This window comes from Lepus europaeus, chromosome 1 (assembly GCF_033115175.1).
Source record: "Lepus europaeus isolate LE1 chromosome 1, mLepTim1.pri, whole genome shotgun sequence".
In the NCBI taxonomy this organism is placed as follows: Eukaryota; Metazoa; Chordata; class Mammalia; order Lagomorpha; family Leporidae; genus Lepus; species Lepus europaeus.
In genome coordinates, this window is record NC_084827.1 from 43,737,529 (window position 1) to 43,764,710 (window position 27,182).

The 27,182-nt window shown below is 43.8% G+C and overlaps 2 protein-coding genes across 3 annotated transcripts in view; one reads left to right on the forward strand and one right to left on the reverse strand.

Moving 5' to 3' along the window:
* The first annotated feature begins 313 nt into the window (after nt 1-313).
* PSMC2 (proteasome 26S subunit, ATPase 2) lies at nt 314-13,064 on the forward strand. Its single transcript, XM_062213139.1, has 12 exons — nt 314-462; nt 3,149-3,186; nt 3,657-3,738; nt 4,430-4,529; nt 7,846-7,977; nt 8,527-8,599; nt 9,264-9,359; nt 9,985-10,149; nt 10,865-10,952; nt 11,964-12,166; nt 12,250-12,346; nt 12,430-13,064. Exons 1-12 carry the CDS (start codon nt 393-395, stop codon nt 12,585-12,587), a joined length of 1,302 nt encoding a protein of 433 aa, XP_062069123.1. The 5' UTR covers nt 314-392; the 3' UTR covers nt 12,588-13,064.
* A 6,021-nt stretch (nt 13,065-19,085) lies between these two features.
* SLC26A5 (solute carrier family 26 member 5) overlaps nt 19,086-27,182 on the reverse strand; it is a 32,495-nt gene continuing 24,398 nt past the window's right edge. For both annotated transcript variants that reach the window (XM_062198875.1, XM_062198870.1), the window contains 6 exons: nt 25,237-25,306; nt 24,146-24,238; nt 22,437-22,544; nt 21,520-21,720; nt 20,500-20,554; nt 19,086-19,279 (listed from right to left, as the gene is read on the reverse strand). In XM_062198875.1, coding sequence (XP_062054859.1) covers nt 19,086-19,279; nt 20,500-20,554; nt 21,520-21,720; nt 22,437-22,544; nt 24,146-24,238; nt 25,237-25,306 — 721 coding nt within the window. The remainder of the gene's footprint in view (nt 19,280-20,499; nt 20,555-21,519; nt 21,721-22,436; nt 22,545-24,145; nt 24,239-25,236; nt 25,307-27,182) is intronic.

Here is a 27,182-nt window from a genome sequence, read left to right on the forward strand (position 1 = left end):
ACGCCAGGTAATTTACACAGTGTTGACTCTTCACCTACACAATCCTGTGAGATGAAGACGAACGAAAGTTCAGAGATTGAGGTTATCCACGGCTGCTCAGCCTATGGACTTAAACTCAGAGTGTTGTGCCAGAGCGAGGCTCGGATTTGTCGCTCGGGGAGCCCTAAGGGCCAGAGATGGAGAGAGTAGAGGCTGGGATAGCTCGCGGTCTCCTAACAACACTCGAGACGCCACGCCGGGGTCTGCCCAGGCCCTCTTCCGCCTTGGGCGCCGTGAAAAGCGTTCCCCGCGGAGCTCTACTTCCGGTAGGGGAAGGGAAAAGGGAAGCGCCACCGGAAGCCAGGAAGGTGCTGTGTAATCTCCAAGGAGCCGAGGCACCTGGATCTCCCAAAATGCCGGATTACCTCGGGGCCGATCAGCGGAAAACCAAAGAGGATGAGAAAGACGACAAGCCCATCCGAGGTGAGTTCATGTGGGCAGGAGCCCGGGCGGGACCAGCGTTGGCCCGGGAGAGGGGCTGCCCTGCCGAATTCCCCGCTCGGTGCCCCGGCCCGCCTTGCTGCTCGGGATCAGTGCCGGGCGGCTGCCGGGTTGAGCTGCCGGCCCTCTCTGGCTTGCTCATCCCATTCCAAGGCCTACATTCATCTGCGGCTGATCAAAATTGTTGTTGCTCAGGCCTCTGCTCGGCCTACCAGGCCCCAGAAAGTTCCTGTGCCCGGCGGTGCTCCGTCACCTGATGCCGGTTCCTGGCCGCCCCGGCCCCAGGGGGCAGCGGGAATCCCGAGACGTTGTTTCCTCCTCCTCCTCCTCCCGTTTATTGCACTAGGTTATGGATGCACAAGGATCAAAACTCGAGAGGCAGCAAAGATACATTTGAAAAGTTTCCCATCTTTGGCTCCCGCCTAAGGCAGCTAATTTTGCGTTGCCTTTGTATGTAGACATTTTCTGCGGATTTGCAAGCAAGTCTGCTTATATATCCCTCGTTTGCATAAACGTAGAGTGCTGTGCAGTGACTTCTTGCTTGTCTTGAGTACTTGGTGTAGTCCCTTTTCTTCCGGCAGTTGCTGTTTTCTCTCTCTGCTCAGGGGAGCACAAAGCCACTCGTTCTCTCCACGTCTCTGTCCTTTTCCCATTTTTTTGGTTTCAACCTGGCCGTGGAGGAAATGCCATCAATCCTGTCCCGTGTCCCTGACCCCGTCCCTTCCTCCTGTTGTACTTTGTTTCATCAGCCACCACTTGTGTTTGTTTTCCTATGGAATTTTCCCATCTGTTCCTATAATTATGCCAGGGTCCATTTTATCTTAAAAACACACGCATTTAGGACAGTCTTTCCACTCTCCTACCCTCCCAAGCTAACTTCCATTTTTGTTCTTCTACGGCCTAAAGGTGGCTGGAAAGAACAGGCTTGTGTGTTAGTCTTACGTTTGAATCTTGGCTTTGCTTCTCACTGGCTGTGTGACATTGAGCAAGTCACTTAAATTCTGTGAAGCTCCATTTTTCTTGTGCGTAATGTGGAAGTAATTGTATTCCTTTTCTAGGCTTAGAAACCTGTAGGATTAATTAATGCATGTCTGTCTCATCACAGTGTCTCCATGGCACCTGGTATTGCTATTAAGCCCACTGTGTGCATTTCTTTATTGCTTATTTCACTTTTTTTTTTTTTTTGGACAGGCAGAGTGGACACAGAGAGAGAGACAGAGAAAGGTCTTCCTTTTCCGTTGGTTCACCCTCCAATGGCCGGCGCGCTATGGCCGGCGCACCCTGCTGATCCGAAGGCAGGAGCCAGGTGCTTCTCCTGGTCTCCCATGCGGTTGCAGGGCCCAAGGACTTGGGCCATCCTCCACTGCACTCCCGGGCCACAGCAGAGAGCTGGCCTGGAAGAGGGGCAACCGGGACAGAATCCGGCGCCCCGGCTTATTTCACTTTTAAGCCCCTTGCACTTAGGTTGCTGTCCTTATAAATCTGTTTAAAGTGATCAGTGGTGTCTTCATATTTAGTATTCTGAACCACAAGGCTTGTGGGTTTTTACTCTCCCCGTTCTCCACATGTTCCAGCTGATCTTCATGGTGTGGACACTGGGGAAGCTGTTAACCTCCCGTCTTTGTTTCTCTTACTGAACCTGCCTGTTTACCTTTCTTTGCCTTTTCACTTCTTTTCATTGGGTCCTCGTGTAGTTCCGCTAAGGGTTTGTTTTTCTGGCTTCCATCCAGTCTCATTTTGGATTGTCTTCACTCTATGTATAATCAATCTTTTTATCTTCAGGCTAGCACCTGACTTCTGGAGCCTGATTTGTTTCTGCTTTTATTATTATTGATTTGATAAAGAGACAGAGACAGGCAGAGATCTCCTGTGTGCTGATTCATTCCTCAGATGCTCGTAGCAGCTAGGACAGCACCAGGCCAAGGCAGCAGCTGGGAACTCCACCTGGGTCTCTCTTTGCTTTTCAAATAATGGGTGCCAGTTCGAGACCCAGCTGCTCCACTTCCATCCAGTCCAGCTCTCTGCTATGGCCTGGGAAAGCAATAGAAGATGGCCCAAGTCCTTGGGCCCCTGCGCCCACATGGGAGACCCGGAAGAAGCTCCTGGCTTCGGATTGGCGCAGCTCCGCTCCGGCCGTTGTGGCCAACTGGGGAGTGAACCAGTGGATGGAAGACCTCTCTCTTTCTCTCTCTCTGCCTCTCCTCTCTGTGTAACTCTTTCAAATAAATAAATCTTAAATATATATATATTTAAAAAATAAAATTTTTTGTATGAAAACAAATGACATACACATTCTATGTGTTCTTTTTAGTATATCTATTTCACTTAATAGTTTTTCTTAGATAGCTTTCCATAGGTGCTGCTATTTTTGATGGTTACATTGTTTTTCATTGCATGAAATAGTTATTGTATTTAACCAAAGATCCTTAATGGGTGTGTTTTAGATATGTACTTTATTATGCATATAAAATATGCAGTCATATACATTATATATTCTTAAAGTTCTCCTTCCCAAAATTAGCTTCCTTGAGTTGGGGAAATACTTGATGATTGTATGTGTATCATCATAGTTTTGCTCCAGTTTCGGCACTCATCTAAAACAATTTGAATTGAACAAAAAGTTGATCTCCAGTACTTTGTGGATCTCATGTGTTACTTCTTCTTTCAGCTCTGGATGAGGGGGACATTGCCTTGCTGAAAACTTACGTAAGTACTTGCGGTGTCTGCAAAGTGTAGACATTTGATATTGTCTTTCCAAGATAGACAAGGATGTCCAGCAGTCCACAGTAATCTCCACTGAAAAAATGTTTTCCTAAAGTTTTCTTTCTGGAGTAGATCAGTAAGTGTTCAGCTTGTCGAAGCTTATCCATTATTTTTATAATATTTGTTATTGAAGTACAGTACTATATGAAAGCTATTTCAAATAGTTTATACAAATATTCACTGTATTTAAAACATATGCAGTTGAATTAGATGCAAAATGTAAAGTTTTAATGCATAGAAATAAGTCTGGTTTTGCATGATTTTAATTTGTTGTCTTATATAATGGTGGGAAATGTTGGTTCAGGAATTGCAAGCTTTGGGACAGTAATCACTATTAAGATTGTGACTTAAAATTTCTGTCCAGTTTAATAAGTTGTTGCTATCCTGATGTTCAACTGATCTTCATCACCTAGGGACAGAGTACCTACTCCAGGCAGATCAAACAGGTTGAGGATGACATTCAGCAGCTTCTCAAGAAAATTAATGAGCTCACTGGTATTTATTTTTTAATTTTCATTTCCTCTCTACATGTTATATGTTCATTGTGTCAAAAGACTTTACATCAATTTTATGCCTTCATGAGTTACAGATTTAAAAAATGATCTGTTAAGAAACTGAGTCTCATTTAATCTCTCTGACTCCTTTTCAGAACCAGGTTTAAAGCTTGTACAATCAACAAACAACATGCCTCTCTAAGCGAGTAATGCTTCAGTTGGTCAGAGCCCTGCTCAGTAAATGCCAAGTTAGAATTGTTAATTGAATACAATTTTGATCTCACATAGTATTGCTTGAAGTAAGTGGATAGTTAATTGACAGTTGGAAAGTTTCTTCTTGAGAACTCTAATGTGAAGTTCTGCTGTATTTGGCCCACACAAAACATAACAAATATGTCAGTAGATTTTAGCCTGATGAGCACCTTAGGGCCATGCTTTTTAGTGTGAGTGATTCTGCCCCTCCAGGGGACTTTCAGGAATGTCTAGAGAGGTTTTTGATCCTCCTCACTTGAGGGAGAGTGGCTCTAGTGGCATCTAGTGGCCAGAGTCAGAGATGCTACTAACTGCCTTACAGTGCGTACACAGTCCCCACAGCAAAGAGTTAGTGAGTCCAGAATACCAGCAGTGCTGAGGCTGACGAAGCTGATGGTAGGGTGATGTTTCACTGGATTTTGTCATCTTTCTCTGTGTAGGTATTAAAGAGTCTGACACTGGTCTGGCCCCACCAGCACTATGGGATCTGGCTGCAGATAAGCAAACGCTCCAGAGTGAACAGCCTTTGCAGGTTGCACGGTAGGCATAGCTCTCTGTGGACATTTATTTTTATCTGTATTTTCAAGCACTTTTTAACGTTTTAGGGATAACATGGAAATTTATAAAGAATCTGTATTGCAAACTCCAGGCAAATAAAGCCATCTGCTATGGTTCAAAGTACACAGAGGCATAATTGTAAAAGACTGGAAAGATACAAAAAGATAAAGAGCAAAATATGAAAACCTTTTCTCACCTTTGCTCTCCCTTTGTCCCTTCTTTGGATGTAGGCACCAAAGATTGGTCCTTCTAATTCTTGTGTGTCTTCATGCATATGTTAGCATGCAAAGAAACAGTGTAAGTGTTTTTGGACATAATTACATGTTTCAGACATCTGTCAGTCTTTAGTATAGGTGTACCTCTTTATTTCCTTTATTTAAGTTTTGTGATCAATAGAAGTTAAGCTGTTTGCAATTTGTGTTATTATTCACAGTGTTGTAGTGGACATTCATCTTAAATATGTGCATACATTTCTGTAGGATAGCTTACTAGAACTGGCATCATAGGGTCAGAGGCATTTATAATTTTGAAAATCTGAAAACAAGTGTCTTGACCACTTTAAGCACAAGGGGGCAGATGCCTGTTTGAGCAACAGAAGATACATGATAATCAAATTTTATATCAATTTTTTACCAATAAGAAGAAAAATATTTCATTTTAATCTGCACTATACTGATAACTAGTATAGCTACTTATCCTTATTAAGAATCGATATTTCGGCTGGCGCCGTGGCTTAACAGGCTAATCCTCCGCCTTGCGGCGCCGGCACACCGGGTTCTAGTCCCGGTTGGGGTGATGGATTCTATCCCGGTTGCCCCTCTTCCAGGCCAGCTCTCTGCTATGGCCCGGGAGTGCGGTGGAGGATGGCCCAAGTGCTTGGGCCCTGCACCCGCATGGGAGACCAGGAGAAGCACCTGGCTCCTGGCTTCGGATCAGTGCGATGCGCCGGCCACAGCGGCCATTGGAGGGTGAACCAGCGGCAAAAAAGGACCTTTCTCTCTGTCTCTCTCTCTCTCACTATCCACTCTGCCTGTCAAAAAAAAAAAAAAATCGATATTTCTTTGCTATTCATGTTCTATTGGGTCATTTCTTATTCTTAGAATCATTTCATATATTGTACATATTACTCTTTTCTTAACTATGCTACAAATATTTGTCCCCGTTCTATTATGTGACTTCTTGATACCTTTTGTCGCACTGATTTTGAAAATTTTTAGGAGGCAAAATGTAACAATGTTTTCACCATACCTTATGGATATTAACATTGATGAGAAAAGCCCAATCGACTGTAGTCATTCTCCTGAATTTTATCCTAATGTTTAAAACTGGTTTTTTTTTAATGTGATCTTCAGCACAGCTAAAGATTATTTTTCTTTGTTCCTATCTGTCCTCCCCATCTCTCTTTCCATCTTTTGTTTTTCATTCATGCATGTTTTAGTTTTATCAGGGCTTTAAAGAGTTGTTACACCACTTGGGAAACCTGGGTGGGTTCTAGGTGCCTGGCTTTGGCCTGCCCCAGCTCTGGCTGTTGTGGGAATTTGGGAAGGGAACTAAAGGATAGAAGATCTCTGTCTCTTCTTCTCTGTCATTGCCTTTCACATGAATGCAAATTTAATAAAAAGAAGTGTTATAGTAACAGCTCCTTTTCGCTAGAGATTCCAGTTTCACACTCAGCTGCTGATTGCAGTTTCTACCTTCATGATTCTAATGGATATTGCTGTGTCTTAGGTAGTAGAGATTGTTCCTCCTTGATTTTTTTAGTTTTAGTTAGTATCTATTGGCTCTCCACTGTGGAAGGTGAGGACTTTGTTGTGATTTGTTTCCTATGCCTTCCTTCCAAAGACATCTGCTCCTATCTGTTTAATTTTAATTTCCTATCCAGTTTAATTTTATGTTTATATAATTATGGCTGTGCACAAACCCTGTTACCCTGTTAGGGGGGGGCACAAAGAACAAGTGGTAAACTGATTTCTTTTCTCATACCATTTTTTTTTCTCTGTAACTGTCTTGTTTCTTCCCTTGCCTCGTTTTCTCTGTGTATTACCAACTCAGCTCCCGCTTGTTCTTTGGTTGTGTAGACCGCTGTTCCTTTGCAGATATGTCTGACCTGTTGGGTTCTCTCTCGGGTCCATCTGGAAGTTGAGGTCTGTCTATATTTTCTTTTTCTTTTTTTTTTTTTTGACAGGCAGAGTGGATAGTGAGAAAGAGAGACAGAGAGAAAGGTCTTCCTTTTTGCCGTTGGTTCACCCTTCAATGGCCGCCGCGGCCGGCGCATCGCGCTGATCCGAAGCCAGGAGCCAGGTGCTTCTCCTGGTCTCCCATGCGGGTGCAGGGCCCAAGCATTGGGCCATTCTCCACTGTACTCCCGGGCCATAGCAGAGAGCTGGCCTGGAAGAGGGGCAACCGGGATAGAATCCGGTGCCCCAACTGGGACTAGAACCTGGTGTGCCGGCGCCACAAGGCGGAGGATTAGCCTGTTGAGCCACGGTGCCGGCCTCTATATTTTCTAAACTGTGAATTGAAGAATTCTCATCTTTGTAGATAGTGCTGGCAGGCTCTGTGAGATAAGGTAGTGATAATTTTGTGTGTGTGTGTGTGTGTGTGTATGAGTCTCCCTGGGAGAGCATGACTGGTGATGGAAGAGGGACCTGTCACTGCAGGGCCAAGTGTTCTCCCCGCTGCTCAGCCCCACTGGTGTGCCCGCTCCAGAGACTCTTCCAGTTCTCTGTTTGTTACCGTGGCTTGTGTCACAGTTTTCTAGCATGAGTTTTTTTCTTTAGTAGACAGGTAACTAAAGGAGACAAAAGAAAGCTCTGGCTTACATGGTGTTAACAATTCACTCAGAAAGCAAATACATTCAAGTTAAAAATAGCAACATTAAAAATGGATTTGAAGTACAAACTCAGAAGAAAAAACCACACCGATTGCTGAATCTGATGTAAGACAAGATGACTGCTGCTTACAGGGAAAATACAAAGGAGAGCAACTTAATAAATAAAGGAGGGTCATTATAGGAGGTAGCTATGATCATCAGGGAATGAGAGAGCTTCTTAATGATGAAATATGCGGGTATCCTTATCCAGGTGAAGGCATCTTTTGAAAATTTTGTGGCTTGGCTGAAATTGAGTGGACCTTGGGGTTGAGCATAGAGAGGAATCTTGAACGGCGGCCCCGTTTCTGGAGTTTTAGTGTACACCTGCTCATCAGTATACTGCATGTCCAGGAGAGAGTCCGGTTCCTTGAATTCATTATTAGTGGTTTAGGTTCCTCACTCTAATCAAGCCTTTTGCTGTGTTAGGTGTACAAAGATAATCAACGCTGATTCGGAGGACCCGAAATACATTATCAACGTGAAGCAGTTTGCCAAGTTTGTGGTGGACCTTAGTGATCAGGTGGCACCCACTGACATTGAAGAAGGAATGAGAGTTGGGTAAGATTCCTACTGACACTCAGTACTCTTCTTTCATTTAAGATAGCATGTCGCATGCATGTCCTTGGCTTTGCTGTGAGGGAATGAATTGAGTGCCACGGCATACGGAGGGACAGCCTAGTTGATTTGCACATTTTTCTTCTGCATCTACTTTTAACCGCTGACCAGCTTCTCCTTACCCCGCCCCTACTATTGTTTTTGATGAATGGCTTTCAACTGTCATAATCAAAGTAAGTGCAGAATTTGAGTTTACCAGTCCATTTACCGTAATAACGATGTAGGTAGAGGAAGTACTTGATTTAGGAAGGTGATGATGTACAGAGTATGTAAGAATTCACTTAGTAAATTAAAAAACTCTCCTTCCCCTTGAGTCAAGATTTTTGTGTAGGCTGCTGACTTGGTGTCATAATATTCTCCTGGTTTCTATTTGTATTAGTTTGAGGGACTTTGTGTCTTTCTCTTGTTTAAAATATGATTTTGAAGACAGACTAACCGTAAAAATACTTTGAAAGCCGATAGACTGTAATGTGTGTTTTTTAACCTCCTTAGTGTGGACAGAAATAAGTATCAAATTCACATTCCACTGCCTCCTAAGATTGATCCAACCGTTACCATGATGCAGGTAAGAAGCTATGGGAGGGAATGAGATTGACCTTTTCATCTAATTATATCAATCTCCAAAAATGTATTGAGGTTTTAAGTTTATAAACCGTTAATAAGTGGCTGTGTATCAGAGTTGCCAAAACTTTTTGAACAATTTTTCAGAAGAAAATTTATTTTACTGGTTTGTCTCTCTTGCTTATTAGCAAGCATCCTAACAAGTAATATGCCAAGTCGTTTTAGACATTGATAAATGTATTTTCTAAATTTTTTTTTTAAGTCTTACTTATTTGAAAGAATGACAGAGGGGGAGAGAGAAGAATCTTCTATCCGCTGGTTCAGTCCTCAAAGGGCTGGGGCTGGGCCAGAAGCCTAGAACTCCATCTGGGTCTCCTGTGTGGGTGGCAGGTTCCTAAGCACTTGAGCCATTGTCTGTTGCCTTCCCAGGAACATTAGCAGGAAGCTGGATTGGAAGGGGAGCAGCTGGGACTCCCACTGGCATTGGTAGTATTTGTGTCACAGGCTGCTGCTTAACCTGCTGCACCACAGTGCTGGTCCCTGTATTCCATTTTTATTAAAGTTCTTTTTAAGTTGGATTTTTCCATTGCGGGGCATTGAGTCTACCGTACTGGGCTTTGACCAGCATTTAAAAGCCTGTGACTGAATATTGTATATTGTTATCTCAGGTGGAGGAAAAACCTGACGTCACATACAGTGACGTTGGTGGCTGCAAGGAACAGATTGAGAAGTTGCGAGAAGTGGTTGAAACCCCACTACTGCATGTAAGTAGCCGAGGGTTGGATTTCAGTTTTTGTGTGAAGGTGGAACGTCTATTGTGTATTTAGCACTGGAATGTCTTGTACATTAGATAGCTTTCACGTTTGATGTCCTCCTTGATGAAAACCTTGGATGGAAAGTGGAGGTGTGGCAAGTTGGTAAGTTTCAGAAAAGAGCAAGCAAAGAGGATTGAGTAGTCAAGCATTTTTCAAAAAAGAAGAACTACTTAGAGTGACAAGGGCACTTGAGGTGTGGCCTTTAGCAATATGCTAAATGTGTATAGGCTTTTATAGAAGAAACCAGGTATTCTGATGACATCAAGATGAAATGAGCTTAAATTGAATAAAGTTAAATTTGGGACAATAACAGAAAACAAGGCTATTGAAGACCAGGTAATACTCTCCAACTTAAAACACTAATTTTTCAAAATTAGGAAAATATTAAGATTGGGTTAGTAGAAACACTTCTAAAAGTTGTTCAGCCTTGCCTGTTGAACTGGTTTAGTTTTGATCTTATGTCTTAGAATTAACTTGTTTTGATCGTGGACTTAATGACTGTGGTTAAACATTTTGATATAGAAGTCATCTTGTCAAAGAAGTGACAGGTGTAAAAGTTGTGTCTCTTTCACAGCCAGAGAGGTTCGTGAACCTTGGCATTGAGCCTCCCAAGGGTGTGCTGCTCTTCGGTCCACCGGGTACAGGCAAGACGCTCTGTGCGCGGGCAGTTGCTAATCGGACTGATGCGTGCTTCATTCGAGTTATTGGATCTGAACTCGTGCAGAAGTACGTCGGTGAGGTAAATTTACCAAAAGCAAAGAATCTATAGCCTTGTGAATGATTTGTAAAGTAGGACTGAAGTTAAAATGACAATCCCACGTTGAAGGATAAAGACCTTCAATTTCTTGAATGATTGTTAATAATTTGGAAGCCCAGAAGCCACCAACCTTCCTTTTTTGGTCATTTGGAAATAGACAGCCACTTAAAATTGTAATCAGTATCCACTTAAAGGATGGCATTTTCTTCAGATCTGATCTGGGAGGTAGATACTCTAGAGATACCTGGGGAATGCATCCGGAAATGTGTGTTCACTGCAGACAGTGTTTCCTGGTCTCATGAGAGAGAACATCGATTGTGTGTCTGTGTGCCTAGTCAGGGATTAGTGATTAGTGTACTTACAGGAAGAACTAGACAGGGAGCTGCAGGAGTGAAGATGAACATTCATTCCCTGCCAATAACAGATCAAAACCAGTGAGTAGGAATTCCCAGTGATAGATCAGATGAGTTTATTTCCTCAAGTTGTACAGATTAGAATGCTGCCTTTATTTTATTTAAAAGCATTAATTTGACCTCTTGATCTTACTATAAATTAGAATCATGAAAATTGTTTTCAGACTAAGATTTGCTGGTAGAATATTGTTAGGAATAAATATTGAAAAAGTTTGAAGCATCACTACAGTATTTTAAAAGATTTTAAAGTCAACTCTGAATTAACAGATACTTTATCTCATTAGGGGGCTCGAATGGTTCGTGAGCTCTTTGAAATGGCCAGAACAAAAAAAGCCTGTCTTATCTTCTTTGATGAAATCGATGCCATTGGAGGTATGAGTAATATTTTCGAGAACTACTTTAGGATTGGGTTTAGTGAGAGCTCTGCAGTGATTATGTATTAGTTTTTCTGATATCTTAATCTTGTGCAAAATTTTAATTGCAGTCCAGTAGAAAACAAACACTATACAGTATTGCCTTCTTTAGGGGGCGAAAGGGAGAAAGAGAGAAAGAGACTGGCCGGGTGTTGCTGAGGTTGGAAATGATGCAGTTAATGCTGTCAAAGGCCATACTTTGGCTCCAGGCCAATGATAGCGTGTTGTGACTCTGCAGTCATTTTCATAGCATCATTCAGTAAGTCTCCTGCTGTCAGGGCGCTCCGGAGCTGCAGCTTCCCAAATGCAGTGTGTACAAGACAGTCTAGTCGGGCACATGCAGGAAGAAAATACTAGAATTTCTTTGTATTTTTAATTTCAAAATTGTTTTTGGTATCTTAGCGTATATCAATACAACAGTGTGCATTTATCAATTTAAAAATATATTTGGAGGGTTTTGTTTTTCTCTTTTGGTTGAAATGAAAGGGAGACTGACATGTGCATAGAGTTTTTAAGTACTTCCAGATCAGCCTGATAGCAAGCTGTTAAGCTTCTATAGTGTTAGGGCTTTAGCCATATTTTAAAGGACAGCTTTGGGAAATATAGTCTGATAATTTCCTACATAAAAATCAAACATCATTATAGTGCAAAAATTTGTGTGTTACTCTATTGGCTCGTTAAGGTATGGACTGTATTAAACAATAGAGGTGTTCTTAGTTGAGTTGAAAAAAAGTTTTTTCAGTTTTCTCTAAGGAATTTAACTGTTAAATCTATGATGAATCTTTTAGAAAGCAAAGAAGGTTTCACTATTTATGTAAAGCAGACAGTTGGTCACAGGATTTGTTTGGAAATGAACTGTGCACTTGTGCTGGAGGGCGTGATTTGAACTGAGGTTTATGGCAATGTGAAGTTCCACGTACCGTTACTCCAAGTGGGCGCCAAGAGCTTGTCTTTGCTTTTGTCTCCTCAGGGGCTCGGTTTGATGATGGTGCTGGAGGTGACAATGAAGTGCAGAGAACAATGCTGGAACTGATCAATCAGCTGGATGGCTTCGATCCTCGAGGCAATATCAAAGTGCTGATGGCCACTAACAGACCGGATACTTTGGATCCAGCACTGATGAGGCCCGGGAGGTTGGACAGAAAGATTGAATTTAGCTTACCTGATCTCGAGGTGAGAAATTAGAAAAGAGCTGCCTCAAAGTTGTCTTCCTATGTTTTCTGCTGCTAACCATTTGTCACTTCTCTGACTTTTAGGGTCGGACTCACATCTTTAAGATCCATGCTCGTTCGATGAGTGTTGAAAGAGATATCCGATTCGAATTGCTAGCACGACTTTGTCCAAATAGCACTGGTGAGTGCAAAGGTGTTGCTTTACTTGCTGGTCTGCCAGTTGAGACTGCTTTAAATTAAGCTTATTCTCGTTTGGTTTGAAAGGTGCCGAGATCAGAAGTGTCTGCACAGAAGCTGGTATGTTTGCCATCAGAGCGAGGAGGAAAATTGCTACGGAGAAGGATTTCCTGGAAGCTGTAAATAAGGTCATTAAGTCTTATGCCAAGTTCAGTGCTACTCCTCGCTACATGACATACAACTGAGCCCCTACGGCTTTCAAATGAAAACACTTCTTTCAATTGGAATCCTAACCTTTTATAGACTTAATAACCACCTCACAAAAAATAAATGGCTTCAAAATTGTATGCTTTTTTCCAGATGTCTTTTCTGTAGTATAATGAAAGGTGCCAGTAGCGAATGTAGTTGGGCGGCCAAGCTTATTGCACCACTGCTGCCTGCTTTTTGGCCCATTATTGTAAAGAGGGTTCACATCATGTACAGTTATGTTAGATGGTTCACAGGCCCAGTGCACACTCGATCTCATCGTGTTCTCCCACCTGCCCAGTGACCATGGTTCCATGGGTCTGGATCTAACGGATGCACACTTTCCTGATTTACTTAGTGCAGCAGAGCTAGCATTCAAGTCTGTTTGTCACTTCCATTATCTATAATCTTATTAAAATAGCTCATCTAGGTCTATGAGTACATGCATAACAGTCCCTCCCCACCCCCACCCCAAAGTTGAATAATAGTTTTGGCCAAGCCTTTTAAAAAATGGAGAAGCACTTGGTGTAATAGATTTTTGCTTTGCTTCTGATTTCAAATTAATCCAGAATTGATGATTTTAATGAACAGTGAAGTGGTGCAGATACAGCAGAAAGAACAATCTCATTTAGATGATCCTCAATAGGCTTCCTACAGAGAAGTGATTGTTTTCATTTTATGTTAGACTGCTGGTCTACAGTGAAATATTTTTTAAAATAAAGGCTGTGTTAGAATTTGAGCATATCTCTAACAATTATTTCCTATGTAACCACTACCAAATCCCCACAACTACTCCCTGCCCCAAAAAACTCAGACCAAAGCACAGTAATGAATATTTTTATTGAAGTTCAATATTCATAAATAAGTTGCAAAACAGTGAATGTTAGATAATTTTTAATTCACAAAAGAAAAAGCTGACAACATAGAAAATCCTGTGTTCTATTTAAATATTTTAAGTTTACAAAAGTTTTTAAGTAGAAGAAGTAAAGCCCTTCATTCATTACATCTAACCAGTACTCCTTTTTCAGTATTGTGAACTTGACCAGAAAATTTCATCATTTTTCAAGCACTGGTCTAGTCTTTCTTGAGGTATGAAGTAGAGCAAACCATTTCCAAATTGTGTGTACAATAAAATATACTCGAGTAAACCAGAGATGTATTTCTGTGAATGTTCCGGTGAAATAAATGTAAGCATTTAAAAGACACTCTGAACTCTTTCCATTTATTCATACGCACCGATTTAAGACAACTCAAACTGGAGATGTTGAGTTCACTCAGGCCTAATATGGTATAGCCTATGAATAATCTTGATACTGCAGTTGAAAAATCTAACTGGCTACACATCAAATATATAAAGAATGATTGGAAAAACATGTTTCTGCTTACATATGTGTATGCAGACAGCATCAGCAGAATCTAGATTAGCACAGTTGCACCCTACTTAGAAAAAGAGTTATTGCTCACTCCCACTACCTAAACTACATGCATGCCTTCATTTATAGATGGTCCCCGGCTTAATGATGCTTTGACTTGTTTTTTCACCTTGTGGTGCAAAAGCAGTACACATTCGGTGGAAACCATACTTTGGATTTCAGTCTTTCCCTGGGTTAATGACGCAGTATGATCCTCTCATGATGCTGTGCTGCAGCAGTGAGTAGCAGTTCCCAGTCAGTCCTGTGATCATGAGGGGACACAGCAGACATCACGGTGTGCTGTGTCGCGAACTGTGCTGTGTGGTAGACTTAGAGTAAGTTTACAGAGTGTTTACTGGGATGTAGTCACACCATAATTCAAGGAACATCTGATTACATGTATATAGATATACATAACGTGTACATTGTATCAGGATGCTGATAGGCAAAGGGTCTATGACTGCAGCAAAGTGTGTTGTAGGGTGCCTTTAAAAACATTTCTCTCACAAATGTGGGAATAAGTTTATAAAACATTTCCACCATGCTTCTGAGGTTCATGTGTTAACACAACACAAAAAATTATGTACCAGTACAGTGAAAAGCCTGGTAAGCCTTTCTCAAAGACAAGCTGAACTTCCAAGCTGTTCAGACTTGATTAAACCCAAGTCAATAAGCAGGTATATTGCTGGTGCTGTGCTAGCTTTTGATTACTGCTGGAACTTAAGGGGTTTTAAACCACTCATTGCATGCATTTTGGTTGGCTGTATTTTTGGAGGGTTGGTTAATAACTTTATCAGTTAGGCAAACGTCTATCAGCACACAAATCATCAAGAACCAACCTACTGAATTTTCCTGAAAGGTGCCCTTAAAAGGCTCACTAAAGCATACAGACTCACGACAAGGAAGTTTTGTTTGACTTTAGAATTTAAATTTAAATGGGCATACGTAATTGATCATAGCCTTCCCCACCATATACCCTTCCCTCCCTTTTTCTCCCTCACCCCTACACAAGGGCACGCCCCCACCCCCACCCCAAACCCCAAACCACACAGAAAAACACACCCATGCACTCCAGCAGATTCTCTGGGTTTGCCACCCTCCCTCCATGCACACAAGAGGGCAGTCATTTTCTCAAAATGTACACTTGGAGGTAGGCACCTCTTTTCTGCTCAACATTAAGTATACAGGAACAAATCACACGAAGAAGCTATTTTCCGTGTTAAATGAAGACTACAAAATGAGCTGCTCCCAGGGCTAGAGAAGATCCACACCCTTCACCGTTTCTTGGGGTCTCACTGCAGAGGAGACGCGATTGGGACCCCACCATCAGCCACCGTACCTTATACAGAGTCCACGCATGGATGTTTGGAATCTCCCTGATGCTGGTTCACAATGGTCTTTCAAATATATTTGATTCATCCATGAAGTAGACATTACCCACTGTTACATTGCAGAGGATTTGAGAAAGACAAAGGGCTTCTCTTTATGCGACTTCCTGAAAAACCAGGCTTTCCCATGTTGCCATAAGGTAAGACTCCAGTCCCTGAGTCATCATTGTGGAATGTACCCATTTTGATACGGTAATATGAACCTGAACTTGAGTCAGGGCTGAAATGCATATACTGGCAGCTACTACAGCCCAGAAAGAACAAGCTGGGCTTAATACATGAATTCCTTGAAAAGGAGACAAAGACAAGGTCAGGCAATGTTCCACTGTATGAAATAATTGGAAATTAAAACATTCTGGCTTATTTACATATGGATGAAATAGTTTTTGAAATGCACTCATTCTCAGATGCATGCTAAAACAAGAATTGTGTTTTTTGCCTTAAGACTTAAGTGCTTTTTATGTACATGATGGATTCTAATGAAAACAGGTTAAAAAATTAAAGAATAGTAAAAGTTAAATACACGTGTGCTTTTTGTGTGCTACCATCAATCTAACAACCACTAGTACTGAATATCTACCACATGGAAAGCATTTGTTGAAGAATACACGATGAAGTATTTTATAACATTGTTTAAAATCCTTAAATTCTATTTAAATGGTTGAAATGATATGGGTCCTTCTATCAAAGTTTCTAGTATAAGCAGAAGTTCTACAAGCTACATGCTGTTTCGGAAGGCAGTCTGTATCAGGACACAAATGTATCTGACCTTGTGTGTGATCACTGCAAAGGAACTACCTGGATGCAAGTCTAATTTTACTCTAGATCTAGATAGACTACTGACTAGAAAGAAGGGATCTACTTCAAATTAGATGAGTAAAGTCACTGAGAAACCTGATAGGAGTTAAACAAAACCATGGGGTTCAGTTGCAAGTAGGCCATGCTAGCATAATTCGGCTGGAACCGCCAGATCCCTTCTGTCCTGGCAGTGTTCATGAAAATGAAAAGGAGTCCATGAGAAAACTTAAAAAAAAAAAGACACACTCACCAAGAGCAGGAACTCTTAGCAGAGCCAGCTTTAAACAGGTTGGCTAGTACCTGTGTTTTGACTTACAATAAACTCTGGTAGACAGCAGAAAGAACCACAAGAACAAGAACTATTGATGACAAATTGGGTTAAAGATCCCCTTGTCCCCATCTTTGAATATTCCATGTTTCTGAAGAATGAAACAACTATTCTATTCCATATGCTAAAAACTTAGTGATGAAGAATTAGCTGTTGTGGATGTCTAAGGAAGATACCAAGTTTTTATTTTTATTTATTTTTTGACAGGCAGAGTGGATAGTGGGAGAGAGAGAGAGAGAAAGGTCTTCCTTTTTGCCGTTGGTTCACCCTCCAATGGTTGCTGCGGGTGGCGCATCGCGCTGATTCGAAGCCAGGAGCCAGGTACTTCTCCTGGTCTCCCATGCGGGTGCAGGGCCCAAGCACTTGGGCCATCCTCCACTGCCTTCCCGGGCCACAGCAGAGAGCTGGACTGGAAGAGGAGCAACCGGGATAGAATCCAGCGCCCCAACCAGGTCTAGAACCCGGTGTGCCGGCGCCGCAAGGCAGAGGATTAGCCTGTTAAGCCACGGCGCCGGCCGAGGAAGATACCAAGTTATACCTGGGCGTTCACTTTGTTAAAAATATAGTATTTAGCAACCACAATAGAAACTTCAGCAACTCCTACAGGCCACAGTCGTGGCAATTTTAGCATCAAGAAGAACATAAAGGACTGAAACACATTAAAATTATACAAATTCACAAAATTACATTTATACCAAAGAAGAAATCTTTAAAACTAATTTGTCACTCTCTATTAAACCAATTCCTTATTTTGAAGCTGAGAATTAAATGGCAACAACCAAGTACTCAACCTCCCTATTAAGATCCGCCTTTAGGGCACACTTGGTGAAGCCACCACCTGCGATGCTTCCATCTCATATTGGTGCCAGTTTGCATTGGGCTGCTCCATTTCCAATTCAGTTGCCTGCTAATGGCCTGGGAAAGCAGCTGAGGGTGGCCAAAGTCCCTGGGCTCCTGCACCCACGTGGGAGACCTGGAAGAAGCTCCTGGCTTCAGCATGGCCCAGTCCTGGCTGTTGTGGCCATCTGAGAAGTGAACCAGCGAATGGAAGACTGATCTCCATATCCCTCTGTCTGTAACCCTGACTTTATCATAAATAAATATTTTTTTTAAAAAAAAGAACCTTTAAGGATAACCAAAATAGGTCAAGTTGAAGAGGGAAGGCTATTGTTTATATAGAACAACAAAAAGAAGAAGAAACAAGATTTAGGAAAAAGAAATCACAAACCTTAATAAAGTAACTGATCTAGCCATGGATGATCATTTGATGCTAATACTTATGGATGAATGGTTAGTGGAAAACCAGACTTCCATTCAATGACAAAGCAACACTATGTGGATAACTAGGGGAAAACCTAACTGGGCATTCAGACTCACTGACCCTGGTCTAGCTTAGCACTGTTAATGGTAGGCCAACTATACACGGCATGTTTTCTGATGTGATAGGAGACTTCTAAGAGTCTAGCACAAAATGTCTAACTCAAACCCATGAAGCCTTTAGATACTGTCTGCAGATCACAGAATAAAGGAACAAGTGCTAAACACCACCATGAGAAAGCAAACGTGTATCCACAAGAGGAGACATCAGGACAATGCCCCAGTCTCTTTAACAAGCTAATGTCATGGAGAAAAAAAAAGGAACTGCGCTAGATTACACCAGACTTAAGGGACTTAAAAGAAATGACTAGTTGCAGTGTAAGGTCAGAATGAATAGCAGCTTGGACAAGCCAACTGCAATTTTGGGGATAGCTGGGGAAATCTGAATACTATCTGAGGCAAATATGTTCTGAAATAAAAAAAAAAATGGAGATTATTGACTGGGTTCTAAAATGCTATGTAGATATGATCTTATATTGGTTAAACATGTAAATATTCATGCACAGAAAAAGATCTGGAAAGATATGCATTAACACATTATGTCCAACTTTTGAATTCAATGATGCAGTATAATATTTACTTCACAGTTAGCATAAGTGGTGTGTTTGCTGCTCAATTTAAGTCTTTCTGGGTATCATATATATAGGACAATGGGACACAATGGGTTAAAGTGTTAACAGCGGTTAACAAAATACTTTTCTTATTTTCGCTTGTCTATTTTTTTCAAAATGTCCACAATAAACTTTTATTGTTTCTGTAATAATGAAAAGTTATTCGAAAACAATAGCTTCTAGAAAGTAGTGGGTTTCCCTCTTCTGTCAGAAAATGGATTATAGTCAATAGACCAATGGGGCTACTACAGCAAGGTGCCCCCCGCCATCTGGTGTCAGCTTATCCTACCTGGGTCTTAAAGCAAATGCATTAAGTGCTTGGTTTGCAAAGACGACACTAAAAAAAGTCACAGAGATGTCACTGCACGATACATGCAGGCAGGAGTCCTACTTGTCTGGGAAATACTCAATGAAAAGAGCACAAGGCAGATACTCTTGCCACGCATGCGTCATTCACCCTCCAAATCAAGCCCTGCCTATGGTTATTCACGCCTAGGAAAAAGCCTCGTGTCTAGCATTTAAAAAGTGCAACTCGGGAATTTCATGAGAGGCCCCTAAGCCTGTCCCAGGCTCGGGTCCTCGTCTACGCCTCCGGAGTGGTGGGCGTGGCATTGGGCTCCAGGTCCTCCTGGCCAGGGGCCGCCAGGGCTTCCTGCTCGGCCATCGCCTCTCGGGCCTGGCTGCCCAACACCGCGTCGTGAATGCTGTAGAACAGCAGCTCCTTCAAGGCAGGGTTTTCAAAGAATCTGTTTCGAGTGAGGTCATTCACAACCTGGGCTGCAACAGGAAGGAAAGGAAAGTGAGTCTGTACCCTAGGGAGCAGCTTCACCGAGTTTAATTATGAAAATGCTGTGCAGAAGGCTCACTCTAATGACCATCTCCGGTGTACCACACCCCTGTAGGAGGAAGCAACTTCTAGTGACTTCTTACGTATTCGTCCAGAATTCCTCTACACACATATAAGTACATATAAATAGATACTCTTTTCTCCATTTTCTTACCCAACAGAGATCGCTGAGGGGTTTTCATAAAGGTTCAGGGAAATTATGTATTACGAAAAAATTACGCTTGGATTTCAAAACATGTTTTGCATCAAAATAAATTTCAGCGTTTAATTCAATTTTCTATGAACCTTTTGAACTCCCCTCACGGATTATTCTGTAATTCTTTTACTAAATTTTAACTTAATCTTAAAAATTTTTCATTTTAATAATAATTTCAATAATAATAATTCTTTTACTTAATTTTTTTTCATCCATTGCATGGATTTCTACCCTATGGATGGATGCACCCCGTCTTATTTAACTGGTCCCTCTCTGGTTTTGACACCAGTGCCATGATGATCAACCACACATGCGTGTCCTTCTGAATGTGTACAGTATACTGTGGCGTTACTTCCTTCAAAGGTAGAGCCATGTGGAATTTGGAAAGCCAATGCTGTCGGCCAGCATCAGGGGGTGCTCCATTTTGCCCTCTCACCAGTAATGCCCATGACAATCTGTCCTCCCACTGCACGCACACACACACAGCACGTTGTCAAGATTTTTGATTTTTTTGCCCATCTCACAGGTCATGCATTGTCTGTGTGTCCATTTCATTTCCAAGCATTGTTTTAGCCAAAATACAAAGCAGAAACGATGAGCAAGACATTCCAAGACTCTCGGGTGGAGAAACAAGCGACTGGAATGATCTCATAGAAATGTAATATGCTTACGGCACTCACGGAACAATGCTGACTGCAGTAATGCATACAGAATTGCAGTAACTGCAGTATGTTTCTGGCAGCAGGCACGAGACAGTAAACAGTGCTCCTCCAAATTCCAGGCTGGGGGGATCCGCCGCAGGCGACCCATTCTAAAGCTGCCTTCAGGGTGATTTTCCGACAAATCGTTTTTAATTTTATATAAAATTAAAGGGAAAATGTCCCAAATGCAATGATTTAAGAAAAGAGAAAGCTAAAGTGTCAGGCCTCCGGCCCACGGCAGACGCGCACTCACCACTGCATCCCGCTAAGTAGACGTAAATGCCGACATCGCCGTATTCCTTCACAATCTGTAAAAATGTTGAAATACTTTGTTTCTGTTGCCTCTGCCAGCTGCGAGTCTCTGCACCAGTCCTCGTACGCATTTTAATGATACAAGAGCATCCATTCACGTGCTCTCGTTTGCTTCAGTAATGATGCGCCTTTGACGAATAAGTTAAAACTAACTTCCTATTTCTTCTGCTTTCTATGCACACAGGGATGACTGGAGGTATCAAAAACGTTAGGACGTTTTAGTGGAACTTATTGAAGGAGTTATGGGTACAGCAGGTATAGTCTTTATTGTTGATGGTTGAGGGGCTAAGGGCAGAAGCTGGATTTAATTACAGCATCTGAAAGGCAGGGCCAGTGCAAGATGCTTAGGTCTCTGGGGGTATGCCCTGGCAGGGTGGTTCGTCCGAGAGCGTGGAATGATTTGGGCTCAACTTCTGCTTAGCTGTTCTGCCTCTGCTCCCTGGCTCACCACGGGATCATTCCCCCACACCTATCACGAGGAGCTTCCACCAGACAGGCTGACTATGGGGTCACCTGATCCTGAGCGGGAGCCTCCGGACCATGAGCTGAAACAAGCCCGTTCTTCCCCCCAAGAAGTTCCTCTCAGACAGTCTATTCAAAATAATGACAAGCAGACTCACACAGAAAAGACTGTGGTACTGAGTTCTCAAGGAGAGCCTTTTACAGAGCCCCTGAGGACGGGATGGCAGAGACAAGGTCGAGGGGACCCCAGCAATTAACGAGCCCAGACTGACTGCATTTCGTCACTGTTGAAGCATGAAGACTGACCATTCCACATGGATCCGCTCAACTTAGCTCTCCACTTTTGGACCTTGTAGGAATTCCCCATAATCAATAGTTGAAAAAATAACAAACAAGAGCTCCCAAAGAGCAGAAAGGGCAAGCCAGGGAGAGCTCCCCGGCTATTCCAAGGGTGCCATGGGGCATGGAGGTTTCAGTGCCTGTTCCAGGCGATGCTTACCCCCGCCACGGTCTTCACGCCGACAGAATCGATGAAGTTGACCTGCGTGAAGTCCAGGATGATGGTGTGGATGCCGTCCCCTGGCGGCATGAACCTCTGCAGCTCCTCCGGGAAGGTGCTTCGGACGACTATCGGCGGGTATTTCACTTCCTCCTCCTCCTCCTCGGGCTTGGGGGCGTTTTCTCCATCGACTTCTGCATCCTGCCAGAGGCGAAACATAACCGGGAACTGGGTCAACAACCCACACTCGGGGCTGTGAGAAACACTGGTACCGGAAAGTCAGCTTTCTGTTCTCAAGCGACTGACCCTGCCAGGTCCCCTCTAGAACATGGGTCACAGCCCAGCCTGTCCTGTTCTCTTCTCCCCTCACTTTCTGGTCCAGTGAAATCCATCTCCTTGGCCATCCATACCCCAAACAGTTCCTGTTCCTGAGAGGCTGCAGGTTGCCGTAAGCTTCAACAGTAAACAATAAACAGTAAGCTTAAACAGTAAAAAATCTAGCTGTTGGGTTTTTCTACTGTCAGCTGAATCAACCTTTTTTTTTTTTTTTGAGTAAATCTTTGTTCTGATGACAAAATTTATTAAGGGACAGTGCGATGGTAAAAGTTTATTTTTAAAGGTTTTTTAAAAATGTATGTGAAAGGTAGAGTGACAGAGAGAGATGGGCACCATGATATCGGATGTGGTTGTCCCAAGCGGTGGCTTAGCTAACTGCACCAGTGATTTTTCTTTTTTAAACGTTTTCACTCCTTCTCTCCAAACCGTCCCCGTCACTGACCTTCTCATGTACCTGTAGTACGACAGGACACTTAGACTATTTCTAAGCGTTCCTGGTGTGGAAATTTCTGGACCGTGAATGCAGACGGAGGCCACTGCAGGTGGAGAGAGGGGCAGCTCGTGGTGAGGAGGCCACTCACCGCTTTGGCCACGGTGGCGTTGGCCATGTTCGCATTGCCCACCTCCTTAGCATACTTCCTCATGGCCTTTCTTCTTGCTCCCATGATGACTGCTGGGTTCACGCCAGTCTTCACGGAAGAACAACAGACACAGAGTCACTTCTTGGCTCCCAGAGCTGTACCCAAACACCAGTAATCCTCCACTCTCCTCCAGGGAACTGCTTCCTATGCCAGGAATCACCCCTGCCCTTGCTCTGCCTTTCCCTTTGATGTCCTGAACTCAGTCACATACATATACACACACATATACTCACACACACATACATATACAGACACATATACACATGCATACACACGTACACAAACACACATATTTACACAAACACATATATACACAGATACATATACACAGATACATATACACATATACACACATGCATACGCACAAATATACACATACACCTATATTTATACAACATATACACACATATATACACATATACATACACATGCATACACACATACACAAATACACATATATTTAAACAATACATATATTTACAAACATACACATACACATACATGTACATATAAATATACACATATACATACACACATATACACACATATTACATATATGGCAGAGTGAGAGAGTGAGAGCATGCATGTAAGAGCCGCAGTGAGCACCAGACTGCTCCTATCCACTGGTTTACTCCCCTGTAGCTGCCAGGGTTGGCCTGGGGCTGAAGCCAGGATCTGGGAACTGAATCCAGGTCTCCTACATGGGTGGCAGGTAGCAAGCACATGAGCCAGCCCCTGCTGCCTTCCACGGTCTGCATTAGCAGGAAGCTGGAATCAGGAGCTGGAGGCAGGGCCAGGAAGGCAATGCAGGTCCTCGTCTGTGGGATGTGGGGGTCTCCACTGATAGCAGCTTAACTCCTGGGCTACACGCCCACTCCTCCTCCCTCACTAGAAGAGTAGTAGCAGCCTCTCCTATTCACGATCCTTATTCAAGACAACCAGAAGCTCAAGTACTAAAGAGAATTTTTGGATGGCTATTTACCAAACTCCAAACCCTGTGATTCATGCTGAAGAGATGCTGTGGGTAGATGGGGAGGTTTTCCTAAAAAAGGGGCAGAGCGGGGTTGGATTCTAATGATGACCACAGAAACCCCATATGATCTCAAGAGTATGAAACCTAGGTTGTATGGAAATCTAGGTTGTTTGTTCACTTTCCTTTTTTTTTGGAAAAGGCACCATATGAAAGTATTTCCATAAAGTTCATGGAAAGTGGAATTAGAAGAAAAATTCATTTTGTGCGCAGAAAAAAATCGAAACTATATACACGAGGTCTTCAGAAGGCTGATGGAAAACTTCTATTATGGAAAAATTATGCACAGACTTCAAAACGTTTGCACCCAAACTTCTCTTTTAATTTGATTTTCCCACGAACCTTTTGTCCTTATGATAAGGGATACGAGCAGCCATGCTGATGTAACACCATGTAAACATACTTAATGTTACTCACTGCATTGTTAAAATGGTAAATGTCAAGTTATATTATATATATATATTGCCATCAGCGAAAAGAGGAGTGTGTGGGGAGTGGGTGATGGGGGAAGGAGAAAGGATTAAGGATGAAATAGTGAAACAGAGTAGCTGCTGACACTCTGTCAACCCAAAGCACCTTCCTGCCCCGGAAACAATCGCTCACACTTGGTCACACTCACCTTTCTCTTTAAGGCATTGCTGTACAAGTCGCTGTTGGCGTAGTAAATCGGGGCGTTTATTTGGAATATTTTTATACCGGGAATCTCTTTCACCTAAGGAGTAAAATACGCACACACTTAACACACGGAGACTTTTCAGACTCAGAGCTGCAGGCACCGCCCTCCACCAGCCGGAGCGGGAACCCCGAAGTCCTGCAGAATGGCTTCATGACACAGCGAGGCCACTCCGCTCCCGCCCTGGAGGGGAGAGTGCCAAGCAGGGAACCTTTCAACGTCTGACTCGGGGTCATTGTTCCCCTGAAGCACAGAGAAGGAAGAGACAAATCCAAGGGCACTTCAAACTCCTACGTTAATTCCGTTCGTCCATGAGTTGTCTGAAGCGCGCTCCTACTCTACGAGAGAGGAGGAGACAGGTGGGGGTGGGCAGGCGGCCGGCCAGGCTGAGAGGGGCAGGCCGGCCAAGGCTACAGAGCTGCACGCAGCTGTGGTTGACAGGTGGCACGGAGAAGCCTCCGAGAGCCCCAGGATGCAGTGGGGGAAGCACTGATCCTTGCAATGAGGAGAGAAGAGGAATCCCAACCACGGTCTCATTTCCAGACCCCTTAGAGTGACCCCAATAAGTCCCTCCTGCGCAGGAACCAAAACAAATGAACAAAAGCCATTTTTCAAGGATTCTGGAACAGTCTTTGAGACCCCACAGAAGAAAAGAACGTTCAAAACCATGGGAACCTACAGGCATCATTCAATGGCCCCGCCACCCCTACTCCCCGTGGTCAAAATCGGAATTTGCCACTGGCTGGGATTCCTCAGGAGAAAACCATGCACATGCAAGCCAGCCTCCTGGCGTCCGTATTTGGCCAATCCATATTTTAATTCCCCATTAAAAATTGGGAAAAAGAAACACTAGGAGGTTGAGCAGGTAATGCCCGTGACGGACATGGCTGAATCCAGAGGGTACAGGCTCTGACTTCTCACTTTGGCCGCGAAGCCGCCCTTCTCTTCATCCCAACTTCCCGTTCTGGGTCAAAGTACTACTTGGCAGCTCACAGCACACGCTTACCACCTCTTGGAACAGCAGAGAAGGGGCCTACCTCCTCGTACGCATCTATGTCAATGTACACATCGGTGTCTGGAAGCTGTCCAAGGACTTTGTAGCTCGGACTGGAGACAGAGAGGCCGTTAGATACCACTGGGTGCAGGCGCCGCATGCGCTTCAGATGTGGGGTTTGTGCGTCTGCATGTCATGTGTGCATTTCACGTGTGCATGTGACGTGTGCATGTGACGCGTGCATCTGCTAGCAACTCAGCAGACAAATGATCCTTGCCTGCAGCCTCTGCAGAGGGCGCCCCCCCCCACCTTCCCAGGGCATCCTGTTGCTGGATGCAGGGGAAGTTGAGGTCCCTCTGGCCGGGGAGCTGGGCCTCAAAGGATGAGGATTTTAACAGGCAGGGGAAGAATGAGCCTCCCAGGCCACGCGCAGTACCCTGGGATCCCATATCACCCAGTCCAAAGACTGCTGCTCCCAGCAAAGGCCAAGTCCTTATGACTTCCTTTACAGCACCAGGAGCAAGATAATCTCTTGCCGTGAGCTCCCGGGGGCTTTTCTCTGGGCGTGTGTCAGGCTCATCGTCCCACTCGCCCTGCTCACACCTACAGACACACTTCTCACTGTGGAGTATGACATGCTAATGAAGCGACTGCTTCCAGATTCCTAAAAAACCCAGGGGTGAGTCATTGCCTCATCACTTACTGTCGACCTGGGGAAGTTACCCACTCACTCTAGGCCTCAGTTTGCACATCTGGGAAACGGGGATGCTAGGAGTCCCTGTGTTGCAGGGGGGAGGTGATATAAAGCATCGGTCTCCCCACAGAGCCAGCCACAGAGGAGCTGTGATAATTCAGGGGCACTGTCACTTCACTGTCACTATTGACATCGCCCTCATCATTATGGCGTGGCTGTCATCCAGGGAAACGTGACCTCCCGAAGAGAAGGACCATGTCTTATTTCCTGTAATACCCTTGAGTCTAGCATTGCCCTGGGAACAGACATGACCCTCAATGAAGATTATACTGACTGCTCATAACATTGGGCAAACTCTGAGCTCTCTGGAGGCAGGGGCTGAACATCCATCACATTTCTGGCCCCCACAATGCCTGCCTGGAAGAGGCATATGGGAGCTGTGTGCTGAAAGAAGTGGCTGTCTCATACTGTTCATGCTCCAAAGGAAACTAGGCCCTGGGACACAAGGCCAAGGCCAAGGCCAAGGCGCCACCAGCTGTCTCCTAAAAGTGCCCTAATTATAGGAAAAGAAGACAGTGGAGCACGAACAAGTGTCCCAAAGGCTGGGGCTCCAACTCGAACTTTGAGACCCAGCAGAATCAGCAACCAAAAACAGAACATAAGTCAGCCATCACTTTTTGTTAATTATATCACAGAGAAAGAAATATAGTATTAAAAAACTTTGTCCAGGGGCTGGTGCTGTGGCATAGTGGGTAAAGCTACCACCTGTAGTGCCGGTATCCCATAGGGGAGCTGGTTCCAGTCCCAGCTGCTCCACTTTTGATCCAGCTCTCTGCTGTGGCCTGGGAAAGCAGTAGAAGATGGCCCAAGTCCTTGGGCCCCTGCACCAACGTAGGAGACATGGAAGAGGCTCCTGGCTTCAGACTGGCCCAACTCTAGCCGTTGCGGCCATTTGGGGAGTGAACCAGTGGATGGAAGACCTCTCTCTCTCTCTCTCTCTGCCTCTGCCCCTCTGTAACTCTGCCTTTCAGATAAATAAATAAATCTTAACAAACAAAAATTTTGTCCAGGGGCTGGCTTTGTGGCACAGCGGGTTAACCTGCCAACCTTGAACACCAGCATCCTGTATGAGCGCCAATTCGATTCCTGGTTGGTCCACTTCCAATCCAGCACCCTGTTAATGTGACTGGGAGAGCGGCAGAGGATGGCCCAAGTGCTTGGGCCCCTGCATTCATGTGGGAGACCCGAATGAAGCCCCTGGCTCCTGGCTCAGTCCTGGCCATTTGTGGCCATCT